This window comes from Elaeis guineensis, chromosome 5 (genome assembly GCF_000442705.2).
Source record: "Elaeis guineensis isolate ETL-2024a chromosome 5, EG11, whole genome shotgun sequence".
Taxonomy (NCBI): Eukaryota; Viridiplantae; Streptophyta; class Magnoliopsida; order Arecales; family Arecaceae; genus Elaeis; species Elaeis guineensis.
In genome coordinates, this window is record NC_025997.2 from 5,423,774 (window position 1) to 5,436,895 (window position 13,122).

The following is a 13,122-nucleotide window of genomic DNA, read 5'->3' on the forward strand; positions in this document are numbered from 1 at the left end:
ATGTTAGATGTAGACTTGAGAAATGGATGGAAGCAATAAAGTCAGAAATTGACTCCATGCATTCCAATCAGGTTTGATCTTTAGTAGATCCACCTGAAGGTACTGTACCTATTAGGTATAAATAGATTTACAAAAGGAAGATTGAGTCGGATGGTAAGATAGGATCCTATAAGGCAAGATTAGTTGTGAAAGGTTATAGTTCATGCGAAAGCATCGACTATCATCAAATCTTTTCATCCGTAGTCATGCTGAAATCCATCCGTACTCTGCTTGCCACAGCAGCATTTTATGATTATGAAATTTGACAAATGGATGTGAAAACTGCATTCCTAAATGGATATCTTGAGGAAGATATCTATATGGAGCAGCCTCTGGATTTCATGTCCAGTGATAGTGATCATAAGATCTGTAAGCTGCAAATATCCATATATGGACTCAAGCAAGCATCTCGGAGTTAGAACACTCACTTCAATGATGTGATCAAAACGTTTTATTCCATCAAAAATAAGGAGCTATGTGTGTACAAAAAGGTCAGTGGGAGTGCTGTCACATTTTTCGTATTATACGTAGATGACATCCTCCTAATTGAAAATAATATTCTAATATTGACGTCGATCAAAGTATGGTTGTCGAAAGAGTTTGTCATGAAAAATCTAGGAGAAACTTCCTATATTCTTGGTATAAAGGTCTATAGAGATGGATCTAAAAGAATGATAGGACTCTCATAGCATATGTACATAGAAGAGGTGCTGAAAAGATTCAGTATGGAAAACTCCAAGAGGGATCTTTTGCCTCTTAGACATGGCATTCATTTTTTCAAGAAGATGTGTCCTGACACACCTGAGGAGATCCAACGCATGAGCAAGATCCCTTATGCTTCGGCAATAGAGAGCCTCATATATGCCATGTTATGTACACGTCCTGATATAGCACTTGTCGTGAGCATCACGAATAGATATCAGACGAATCCAGGTGAAGAACACTGGATTGCTGTTAAAAATATTCTCAAATACTTGAGAAGGACTAAGGATTTAATGTTGGTCTTTGGTAGAGGATCGGAGCTGAAAGTTGAAGGATATACTGATTCAGACTTTATGGCTGATGTAGATGATAGAAAGTCTACATCGGGGTGTATCTTCTTGTGTAATGGTGGTGCGGTTAGCTGGAAGAGTTTCAAGCAGCCAATCATTGCAGATTCGATCATGAAGCCGAGTACATCGCCACCTCTGAAGCTGCTAAGGAAACCTTCTAGTTCAAAAAGTTCATTGCAGAGCTGGGTGTGATGTCATCAGATGTCATTGTACTGCACTGTGACAATAACGGTGCCATAGTCCTTGCTAAGGAGCTCAGGTCTGTGATTTCATATTATATGCGAATACCTCGAGAAGAAGTTCGTCAAGGTGCAGAGAGTCGACTCTGCACTAAATATGACGAACTCGCTAACCAAGCCTCTCAGCCAGCAGAAGATCGAAGCTCACCTTGAGAAGATGGGTCTAAGGTATATGGCCAATTGCTTTAAGTCAGGTGGAAGTTTGTTAGATTTGTGTCTTAAAAGTTAATTATTGGCTAACACATTATATATTTTCAGGACCTAAATTTATACTTATAATACTTTTATTATAAATAAAGGACTTTTTCATTCCAATCATGCTTATGTGTCCATGATTTATCTTAAAAATTTATAAAAATGACTTTTGTATATACTTAAAGAGTTAAGAATTTCAGACATACATTAATTAATGGTTAATTTCTAAATGCTTCCGATCAAAAGATCATCACGGAAGACAGTGATCAATCCGTTTGAGATCGGTATATGGTTCACCTCCATTATAGGCAGATGAGTCTTGAGTCTGCGGTGTAGAGATACTGGGATGAAGGTGCAGGTGGTTGTTAAAGAATAACTTACACTGAGCGTGACCAACACGAGAACTACATGGATCTCTAATCACTCGTCAATGGTCTTCTCGATGCTGCAGTAGTGTGAGTGGTCCTTTGATCTGCGGTGACATTGGCTATTCGCAGTGAGGCGACTGAGTTTGGCTGCATATTCTCTTGGTCTCTAGCTATTCGGTATATTGGCTTCAGTAGGTTCAGATTTGCTGTTTGGAGTATGATGCACTTAGATGGAATCTATCGATTTTGATAGAAAAGGAGAAGTCCTATGTGATTTGCGAGATTGAGTTCAGAAAGTCTTTGGCCAAAGTAAGTGTGAATACTTAAAAAGAGTTTTCACGAGATTCACAAATGAACTGGAGTCGAGCCAATCTAACATATGACTGACGATGGGGTTTGACGAGTTCTCCATAACCTCTGTCAAGTCGGGACTCACGATAGAAGGACTAAATCATATGATAACTGCACCTAGAAGTTCGTACTTTCATTTTACTGGGTCGCCACTACATACTGTTAGATTTACTAGTAGATTGTGAGACTCATCAGGCGTCATCTTGATGATCGATGGCCCTCGAAGTGTAGAATTAAAAATGTTTCAATCCATCGAAAGGAGTTTTGATGATATTGTGATAGAGATCACAATATATCTCACTACCAGATAGAATGAAACTTATGGGATCACACATTAAGAGATTTAATCTTGAATTTGCCAATTGGACTTATGAAGTTTCAATTGAGTTAAGATTTATTGAAACTCTATTAGGTTTATGAGAACCATGCTAGCACATGATTAAATCTAATTCTTCTCGAAACTTTGATTTGATCAAGTCCATAGCCTTGAACCTAACCTAAATTCATTTGGATTTAATTCGGCTCTTAATTATAAGTCGAAGAGAATTTAATTAAGTCAATTAGTTGACATAATTATCCTAACTTTATCTCTTCATATCTTCTAATTATCTCTAAGTATGCTTATGGAATAGATGGAAGAATGGGTGGCGTAATTTTTCTTTTTAAAAATTATTGGATGCAATATCCTAGAGGGGCCCACCCCCTCTTATGTGTCATGGCGTGGAGGAGAGAGGGTGGGGTCCATGCCCCATCTCTTATGGCTGGAGATCCCTTTGTAGGGCGTCAAGAGTTGACGCCCCAACCACCTGACATGTATTCCATGAATGCCTGTTGTACATACTTAAAATGACTGATTAATTATCTTTTATATCTGATTTTATTTGATATAAATTAGATTTAAAAGGTAGAGAGGATTCTTATGAGATAAAAATCTATCTTTTTAACATGATAGGTTCCTAATATGTGTCAGGGTTTGTGTTTATTTAAAGAGAAGTCTCTAGGATTTTTTAAGATTGATTTTTCATCAAGAAAACCTTCTTTCTCTCCATCTCCATGCCTCCTCTCTCTCATATTCTTCCTTTTCATGCTCAAAGGTTGGGTGCTCTCTCTTCCATATGTCTAGAAGGAGTTTTGGTGACTTAGAGATCAAGGATTGAGGAGAAAAAGAAGAAGGCTGCAGATCAAAGAGTTGATCTCACAGTTAAGATCAAAGGAGTTGATCAGAGTCTTCAAGGCCAAGGCTCTTCTTGAGAAGAAGAATCCTCTACAAAAAAAATCGAGATTGATCCCAGTGGATATCCGTAGAGGCCGGACATATGTGTGGCTCCATCTTCTACGAATCTGAGATCATCAGAAGTGGTGAATTTCTACCCACGCAAAGGTAATGAGATATGATCTCATAATTTTTCTAAATTTTGATTAATTATATGTGCTTTCTCGTAGGTTTGGATAGGTTTAGATCTGGTATCTTGCATGTGGATTAAAGAGTTTAATCCGATTTATTTTTCGCTGTATGTTTTCAAAGTTTTAAAATCTATACATGCTGCCATCCTATTTTCTAACAGCATGATACTTGCAGCTTCTAGCTACAAGATTAGTCTTAAAATTAAAAAAAAAAAAAATTATTATAATAACAAAATAAAGAGAGGAAGAAATATATCACATTTAATGTAAAATTTAGCTAATTTAATCCGATGACAAGAAGGAATAGAACAAAAAAAGGAAAAAAATTACATCCCAAATAAGAGTCACAGTGCTATTAAAGCTTAAAGAAATTTTCAGCGTAGATGGGAGAACAAACTACCGATCTAACCAAAGTTTCAAATAGCAATATTCAAAGTGGATACTGCAGTGTTGAGAAATTCTTTGTGCACCACAAGCGGTGCGGAACGTATGTGGTGATTGGCTCGGTGCTGGGCAGCGGTGCGGAAAAAAAAAAATTTTTTTTTTTTACCCGGCTCCACGTGTGAGTGGTGTGCACTGTGCACAAAGAATTTCTCGCCAAAGAATTTCTGATGTTTTTTTCGCACGGAGGACCTTACCTGGCCCGTAAGAGTTTGAATTAAATTTTGAGTTAAACGGAAATCTAAATTTTGAGCTAAACGGGAATCTAAGAAGATCGAACACATTCTCGAGTCCAAAAACACTAAAAAGGTCACTACAGATGGGACGGTCCATTCTTTCCTCATTGTCGAAATTGGCACGCTGTGCTCGACCCCACAATCGGGCATAGGTCGCTTCGTGTCTGGATCCTTCTGAACAGCTGGAATACTCTCGACCTAAAGCAATAAAGTGATCACAGCGTGGTTCATCGTCATCAAAAGTATGCTGCGGAGTCTCCGATCTTATCTCCCCAAAAGCATGATCATATACACTAAACAACAAGAAGAGACTCCACTAACAATCCATAAAGAAGTCCATGAAACAAAAGCATAAAAATAAGGCCAACCTCCTTACCATTCTTTTTTAACATCTAAGAGAAAGAAGACGGCGACTACTCTTGCCTAGAAAAGGAGGAAGCACCAGTACATCCATCACCCTACAAAACTACAAGAGGCTTCTCGTTGTTTTCAGAAAAAGCAGCACCACATTATTAAAGCAGCCCAGACACCAAACACGAAACAACGTGAAGAAAGGAAAAGAAGCGGAAAGTACTACCCACTCTCAGGCCGAGCAGACGAAGAAAGAACGCGAGCAAGGAAAGGAGCAAGTATAATAGAAGGCAATCTGGAGGGAGAAAGGGAGAGGAAAGAGAGGAGTGGAGATGGCGCCCGTGTATGGATGCAGCAACACGGTGATCGGATACCTGAACCTCTTGACGCTGCTGGCGTCGATTCCGATCATCGGCGGGGGGCTGTGGCTGGCACGGAGCTCGGCGACGTGCGAGTCGTTGCTGCAGACGCCGCTGCTGGTGCTGGGATTCGGGGTCCTGCTGGTCTCGCTGGCGGGGTTCGTGGGGGCGTGCTTCAACGTGGTGTGGGCGCTGGGGCTCTACCTTCTGGTGATGCTCCTCCTCATCGCGGCGCTTCTCGGCATCACGGTGTTCGGCTTCGCCGTCACAGGCGGTGGTGGTGGGGTGCAGGTGCCAGGCCGGATGTACCGGGAGTACCACCTGCAGGACTACTCCGGGTGGCTCCGGCGGCGGATCACGGAGGACCGGTACTGGCAGGCTGCGAGGGCCTGCGTTGTGGGCTCCAAGGCCTGCGCTAAGATCGCGCTCTGGACTCCCATGGACTACCTCCAAAGAGACCTCACGCCGATCCAGGTAACAACCTATGATGTATTTGTATATATGTATAGAGAGAGAGAGAGGAGTTTGTAAAGGTTGCGTTTTTGTGCAGTCCGGGTGCTGCAAGCCACCGACGTCGTGCACATACAGCGGGGGGGCGGCGATGGGGGGGCAGGACGCGGACTGCTACCGATGGAACAACGCGGCGAGCGTGCTGTGCTACTCGTGCGACTCGTGCAAGGCGGGGGTACTGGAACTGGTGAGGCGGGACTGGCACAAGCTCTCCGTCCTCAACGTCGTCGTCCTCGTCGTCCTCATCCTCGTCTATTCCACTGCCTACTGCGCCTTCCGCAACGCCCGCCGCGCCGAATGGGGTTACCCCTACGGCGAGAACCACATGTCCAAAATCCGACCTCGCTGGGACTACTACTGGTACTCCACTATTATTATTCATTTATTCCCCTACCTGCCTTCCAATATATACTCCATTCCATTGTACGGTACGCAGTTAGGATGAGGGATGGTGGTTGTTCCTTTTGTTGCAGGTGGAAGTGGTGGCGTGACAGAGGGGAACGGCTCTATTAGTTCTCCCTCCGTTTGAAGGCAGATTGTGCCATAAAGGTGGTGAGTTTCTTGAGGCTGTAGCTTTTGGCCGAAGCTCCACTGGAGGATTTCGGATCCGATGAAGATAGCTGAGATGCGAAGGTATACATCCGGGTCCGGGCAAGCATCCTTCCAATATATACATATATACGAGCATACATGCCGAGAAGGGATTTCAATATTTTTATTATGGGTAGAAAAGTCAGAGCTTTATTGTATGTAATATATTGGAGGAGAGATTTCAATATTGACAAGAGAATGGATGCTTGCTTTCATGTAGAGGACAAAATGAGCAGGATTGTAGCTGTGTCAGCCTTTTTGATAAAATTCCATTAGCATCTTATACCCCTTGCCGGCATGATTCCATTTAACGCATGTTTGACTGGAAAGAGCTGGATTTGCTCTGGGGAAAATCCCACTCTCATTCCGGTTGCAAGAAAAGATGGAAATGTCTTGGTCCCTAAAAGCCAATCTATATTCCCATTATTCAAATTCTATTCCAATTGACACATTGGAGATATAATCGTTCCGATTCTGATTCCAATTACGAACGGAATATGCTCTTAAGTTGAGATTACATAATAATTTTATCTCGTTCATCTTCTTAATATTAGTTTTGTTATCTAGAGATGGTGGTATTACAGAAGAGATGTTCATCAAGCAAGGTTTACCATTAGCTCCGAGAGCATATCAGAGAATGCACCCGCTCCCCTTACCCATCAATCAAAAAATTTTCAAAAGACGCTGCTTTCTTCAAACCATTTTCCATAAGATCCAACGGTGAGATCTTTTCAGTCTTCACCAATGATGGTATGGTTCTATAGCCAGCGTGATAACCAGGGAGCTGCAAAGACTCTCACAAACATTCAATTGCCAACATTGCCGACATTGTGACACTACATGGGAAAAAACAATAGGCTTGCACTTAATGTCAGACAGATAAGAGGTTCCTTATCTCTCTATCTTTACTCTAGGAAATGTGAAAATGCAATGTAATCTAAATCAGAATATCATAATCAGCACTCGCCACGCAGCTGACTCGCCCATGACTTGTGTGAACACTGCAACATCTTCATACTTTCAACAGAAATACCCATCTGTTGAGGACCTCTAATTAAGGTCAGGCCCCAAAGGCTGCAAAAAAGAAATAGGCAATGAATGTAAATGGCAAAACATAATAGCAGAAATAGTCATCTGGCCTTCTAGTTCGTGGTTTCCCATATAATGATTAGATTGCAGCTAAGAAATATGGAGAAATTTTTTATGCACCACAGACGGTGCAGAAAATTCAACATGAAATACACTATCTTATTCGATTGATTCACATAATCACTGCATTCTAACGCACATTTAATGCTCATAATTTTTTTTTTCATATAAAAATTTTAAATGACGAAAATACTTCTATTTTTTAAAAAATATTATGATATCCTATGACATATTATGATATCCTATATCATATTATAACATCCTGTGCAAAAAAATCATGACATCTTATGACATATTATATCTTCGCGTGCATAGGATGTCATAATATGAATGAATATTTTTGTCCGACCACTTTCCAATTGCATTTAATACATATAGCTCACTTTTTCGTTTGAAAATTTTGAATGACAAAAATATTCTATTCTTTTAAAAAATTATGACATCCTGCATTATATCATGACGTTATATTGAATAAAAATTATGATTTTCTAAATGCAGATATCATAATATGACATACGATATTATAATTTTTTAAAAAATAAAATATTTTCGTCATTCAAAATTTTAAATAAAAAATAAAACTGCAGACATAATACACGTGGAAGCAATGCTACGTAGACTAATGAAATAAAACATGCACTCCATATCAATTTTCTACACCGCCTGCGTGCACAAAGAATTTCTCAAAAATATGATATAACATGATCTATGAGCTAGCTAGAAAATGCAAAAATTAGCGACCATCCTAAGTCATAAATGGTCTTCCCACATTTAAGCGGCACAATTTTAAAGAACCTGCATCCCTTTAAAGACCAGTATCAGGGCATCATCAAGCAGTGAAAGAAGTCTTATAATCTAAATGCAAGATAGAATAGTAATCTAGCCAAGAGCCTATAAAACAAATCAAAAGGAACCCTAAATGTAGGGATTCATCGTAAGACAGCTCACGCGCATGTCATGAAAATCATAGTGGACGTATCCAAATTGCAATGCACAAATTATAAATATCAATGGGAGTCAGCAGAACATGGGCCACCGGTGCTGCCATTTAATGAGTATGGTTGTACAGGGTTATCCAGCCATTGCAGCCTTCTTTTCTTCTTCAAACCGCTGCAGTTCTATCAACCTTTCAGCCCAAGCTTTTTCCCTAGCAACTGCAGCCATCTTCCTCTCAATCCTCTTCATGTCCCTCTTCTTCCTAGCCTCTGCCCACTGAGCTTTGCGTTTCTTTTTCTCAGACTGCACAAATAACACAAAGCAATTGAATTAGCTAAGAGATCAGATAGTATGGTGTTCGTCATCCTCAATACACTAGCAGATAGGAATTTACACATGAATGATTTATACAATAGACAAAATAAAATAAAATAAAATGACGTAAAGAAAAGAAAAGAAAAGAAAAGAAAACAGCAGACCCACATCTAACCAGGTAAGACGGTATGAGATGCAGAAATAAATGCCAAGGTGCAATCAGTCCTTGAATGGTAACTCGCAGACAGCAGAGTAGACTTCAAACTTGTTCTTTATAAATACTGAATATAACATTACATCCACCAAGAAAACAGTTTATCTAAATATTGGCGAATATCAGGCGATCAAACACTGTAACCCATTTTTAGTTGAACATAAGGGCATGGATGAAGAGTCCATTCCATGTCCCATGGAATGAATGGAATGGTTAACATTTAACAAAGTCACATGTAAAAGCATACGTGATTTTGTACAGCACCAAACGAACTGTCTCGTATGGATAAAAACTTCAACTACATGCCGCCTGAGAAGGCCAACCACACTCCAATGTTACTGACAGAAAAAGATCCTAAAGGAGAAAATTCTCTGGGTTTAGAAATGGCTCGTGCAAAGAAAGAAAAAGATACCAAAAAAGAATCAAAATAAATAAATAGATGCAAAAAATTTCACTATTTATACCCGCTATACTCTTTAATTTATCTTCTTATTTTCTTCTCCATATACAGTATGCTTCCTTTCTTTCCTTATTCATACAGAGTCACAGTTCGCTTGCTAGTTGAAGAAAGTATATGAGCTATGGTTGGAAGATTCTTCAATATTGCAGATGCCTAAATTGTGCTGACACATATTCCAATGGTTACAATACATCCAAGAATGACTTGATGAATTGATCAAGGTATTAATCAAACCAAGAATAAAAAAAATGATGTATATAACGCAGCATCTTTCTATTTTTTCTCAACGACTCATATTTACGAGAGATATTGACCTACGTACATTCAATTTGCTGCAATTTTTGCTATTTTATACGTTTATGGATGATTTACCAAGATTGTTATAAGTGAAAATTGATTGGGCAGCAATTGCAGGTTCAAAAGCGTTAACAAATTTTCAATCCTAGAGGAAAAGGACGATTGATGGCATTTTGGTAGACCAAGTGAACAAATCGACAATAATCAACCAATTGATGAATCAAGGAATCTAAAGACAAGAGATCCACAAGAATATTAAATAATACTCCCTCAGACTAGAATAAAATCCAGAAGATGAAATTATTTGCAAACTTACCAATATAAACGCTTTCCTCTGCTTGATGCGCTTCTTCCGTTTCCTTCCTTGCACCTTCCTTCATTGGGTCGACTTCTAGGTATTGGTTCTCCAGGAACATACTGAACCCAAGCATACGGACCTGCAATCTTCATCACACCATTACTACATGAATGCAAAAACAGAAAAGAAACAAGTTTTCAGTCTAAAAACCTAACATGCAACATGCGGTCATAAAAACAGTGATAAGAGTAATGATTTCGTGGAAACTAGTGATGACTTGAGACGTGAATGCAATTACACAAATTTTCCATTGACGATGATTTTGAGCATCAAGACTCTTCCCACATTCAGGAAGAGTTTTACCAGGATGCACCTGAAAGATGAATTAACCTCAGTTGACAATTCAAGTAACTATATACTCCTAACCAGCCTTTGAAAGGAATGCAACAAGAGACTTCTGGAAGATGTAAATAAATTATTACTCATGCATAGGAATGTGAAATATGCTGACAGTGTTAATTCTTTTAAACTAAGGTAAAAAAAAGAAGAGGAATCAATCTGAAACTTCAATTTTAAAAGGTAGAATTAATGATAAAAAAGAAGCAATAAGTTTACTTAAAATGATTTATATCAAGCATACCCATGATTTAATGGAGAAGTCATCGTACCAGATGCTCTAAAGCACAAAATATCCTAAAGGAAGATATTCCACTTTTAGAATGCCAAGAACAATCATGACCAAAGTTCTAGAAAGTTTCAGCATTTTGAGGATCATAATGGAAGAGGAAGTATTCAGATAACAAAAACATTAATAACAAATAAATGGCCCTATCCCAGCTATTTGGAGTCTCCCTGAGGCTTTCATCTTTCATTCATATTTACACTTTACAGGCTGGTTGAACTTCTGCAAATAAGTGCCTTCTGAAACCTGTAAATTAAATTATATTGTCAAAAAAAAAAAAAAAAAGACCAGAGATCAAACCAAAGTTGTGCTTTGCCTGCTCCAACTGGACTGACCAGATTGTTGAGCCCATTGAAGTGTATTAGTTCTAACAGTAATGTCTAGAATAGGTTCCACATATTTTTAGTCTAATATTTTTCTGATACTACTATAAACCAAACATAGTAATAACAATTTGGTGACTAAGCAGCATTATATTAAACAAATTTAACATGGTACAATCCTCCACAAGACATTCAAATTTTCCAATAGAAAAATGCAACAGAAAATTAATTCATATTCAGATTCAATCAAACCTGACTTCAACACACGGTCCAAGCCAACTTTCCAAAACAAATAGTTTAAAATTATACAAACAATAGCTCCAGACTCTGGGAACAGGATGAGATAATATTAAAAGTTTGAAATCTAGATTTTTTAAAAACATTCATCAGATCACATGCAGAACGAGCTACCAACAAACTTCAACATGCTATTGAGTATTTTGAAAGATGATCAACTACAATGAACAAGTGCGCCCACCAAATGTGATATTGGACTACTAAAGTAAGCCAATGTGCAAAAGAGTATGGTACTTGCAAAGAAGGCTAAGGCACAGCTAAAGATAAGAGGTAATTAAACAGGTTAGAGGAGTTGAGTCCAAACCTGGAGGTTTTAGGCTGCTTCTTTTCCGTCGAGGCTTTGTTCCAGGCCTTCTCTTTGGGTATCGATTATCAGTCAAGCTGCTAAAAACTGCACCAGCTGTAGAAGTAGAAAATAATCTTTCCAAAGAAAAACCACAGTGCAGATCAGATAAAAATGTTGGGCAAACTCCGCTGGTGGGAGCAACAGGCAGAGGAGTGAAGACTTTTCGAGATAGTGGAAGCGAAAGTGGCAGAAAACATCGAGCTGACAAGTGGCGAAGGCTGTTCCGCAGAACTCCAGCTAGAGCCATCGTTCTCTCCACTGTTTTGTACAGCGTACACCAATGGCAAACTATCAACTATCACCTTCACTTTTAGGTTACCAACACAGTAGCAGGAATATCTGACACGAGGAGAAAGGAGGCAACGTTACATCTATAAAAGCCCATGTAACACACAAATGCTAGCAATAAGACGTTGAAATAATAGAGAACGGATTGCTGAGAACAGATAAAGCATTAGACAACTGAATACTAAATTCTTGAAAGGAACTGTCGAAAATGTAATGCATACATGGCAAAGGTTACTCCACAATAGATTTCACATTAAATCTAAGAAAATTAACAAAGTGTTGTGCGGGAATTTTTCTATGAGGACTAAAAAGTACCATCATAGGGATATTCAGCAGAATGAAATACCATGCCATCGTGAGTTCAATGATGTGGATTTAAATAGTGAAAAAGCCAATGAAGAAAATAAAAGCCATAGAACAATGTCACCTAAAGATAAGAAAGCAAATAAACGAATGCATCGAACATAAAATTCTGAAACCCTCCAAATATAATATTATATTGCAGAATATCAGTAGAGTTGCGCATATACAATACATTCGGAAACACTAATTCTATATCCAGAGAAGAATACCGCATTATTGTCAGTTATTCAATAAATCTTCATCGAGTAATCGACTTGTGATGCATTGATAGGTTTTCCATCAACTTCTTTCCTTTTGCTCAATCAGCCTCGACTAGAAAGAAGAGAAATATAAACGACCTACTGAAAACAAGATACTCAATTACTATTACTATCCAATTTTCTCAGGAAGCACCACAGCAATTAGGAATTATATATATATATATATATTGATTTTAAAGAAAGAAAGTAGGCTCCTCTAACCAAAGCTAAATACTTCACCCGAGGAAATGAGAAAAATTGAACAAAGGAAGACAAAAAAGGAAAAATGCAAAGAAGGGGAGGGAGGGCGAGAGAGGAGGGGGAAAGCCTCTCGCCGGATCCAGGGAAGAAAGACAACAAGGGATGCCTGGCCTGCAAGAGTGGAAATATACCCGTATCCGGCGGTGATGTTAGCCGGCGCCGAAGCTGATGGTGTTCGATGGTCCGCGGTCGAAGACCATGGGTGGTCGGCTGGAAAAAAGGAGGAACAGGTCTGGAAATTAGGGCTCGCCTCTCCTCCCGCTTTACGATTTCTCTGCTAGAGATGGCCTTATAAGGACCAATAGGTAACCAAAATCTGGGCATCGTAAGGCCCAAGTGATCACTCCCTCATGAGCCCAATAAGTTAAGCTCATCGTCTGGTGTTGTTGCCCATGGGCCTGCCGGACCAAACGTGACCGCCTATGTGGTCTCTCTCTGGACTTGATCGGTTATCGTATGATATATAATTTTTTGATCAATGGTGCAGCCATGGCACACTTACTACGGCACGCCTGATA

The 13,122-nt window shown here is 39.2% G+C and overlaps 1 protein-coding gene and 1 non-coding gene across 3 annotated transcripts; one reads left to right on the top strand and one right to left on the bottom strand.

Annotated features, from left to right (window-relative positions):
• The first annotated feature begins 4,663 nt into the window (after positions 1–4,663).
• LOC105037752 (tetraspanin-6) lies at positions 4,664–6,434 on the top strand. Of its 2 annotated transcripts, XM_073257246.1 has the most exons (3): positions 4,671–5,509; positions 5,586–5,905; positions 6,019–6,434. In XM_073257246.1, exons 1-3 carry the CDS (start codon positions 5,009–5,011, stop codon positions 6,056–6,058), a joined length of 861 nt encoding a protein of 286 aa, XP_073113347.1. In that variant the 5' UTR covers positions 4,671–5,008; the 3' UTR covers positions 6,059–6,434. The 2 variants fall into 2 exon arrangements, with proteins under 2 accessions (XP_073113346.1, XP_073113347.1); XM_073257245.1 differs by lacking the exon at positions 6,019–6,434 and having other exon boundaries at positions 4,664–5,509; positions 5,586–6,012.
• A 1,683-nt stretch (positions 6,435–8,117) lies between these two features.
• On the bottom strand, positions 8,118–12,465 carry LOC105044623 (uncharacterized). Its single transcript, XR_012141341.1, has 4 exons — positions 12,314–12,465; positions 11,412–11,792; positions 9,824–9,944; positions 8,118–8,524 (listed from the first exon to the last, which is right to left on the bottom strand). It is a non-coding gene; the product is annotated as an uncharacterized protein (transcript).
• Between the last annotated feature and the right edge of the window lie 657 nt (positions 12,466–13,122).

Coding starts and splice junctions, on each gene's coding strand:
- LOC105037752 (XM_073257245.1), top strand. CDS start 5,009: ATGGCGCCCGTGTATGGATGCAGCAACACGGTGATCGGATACCTGAAC. Junction 5,510..5,585: donor GAGACCTCACGCCGATCCAG/GTAACAACCTAT, acceptor GTTTTTGTGCAG/TCCGGGTGCTGCAAGCCACC.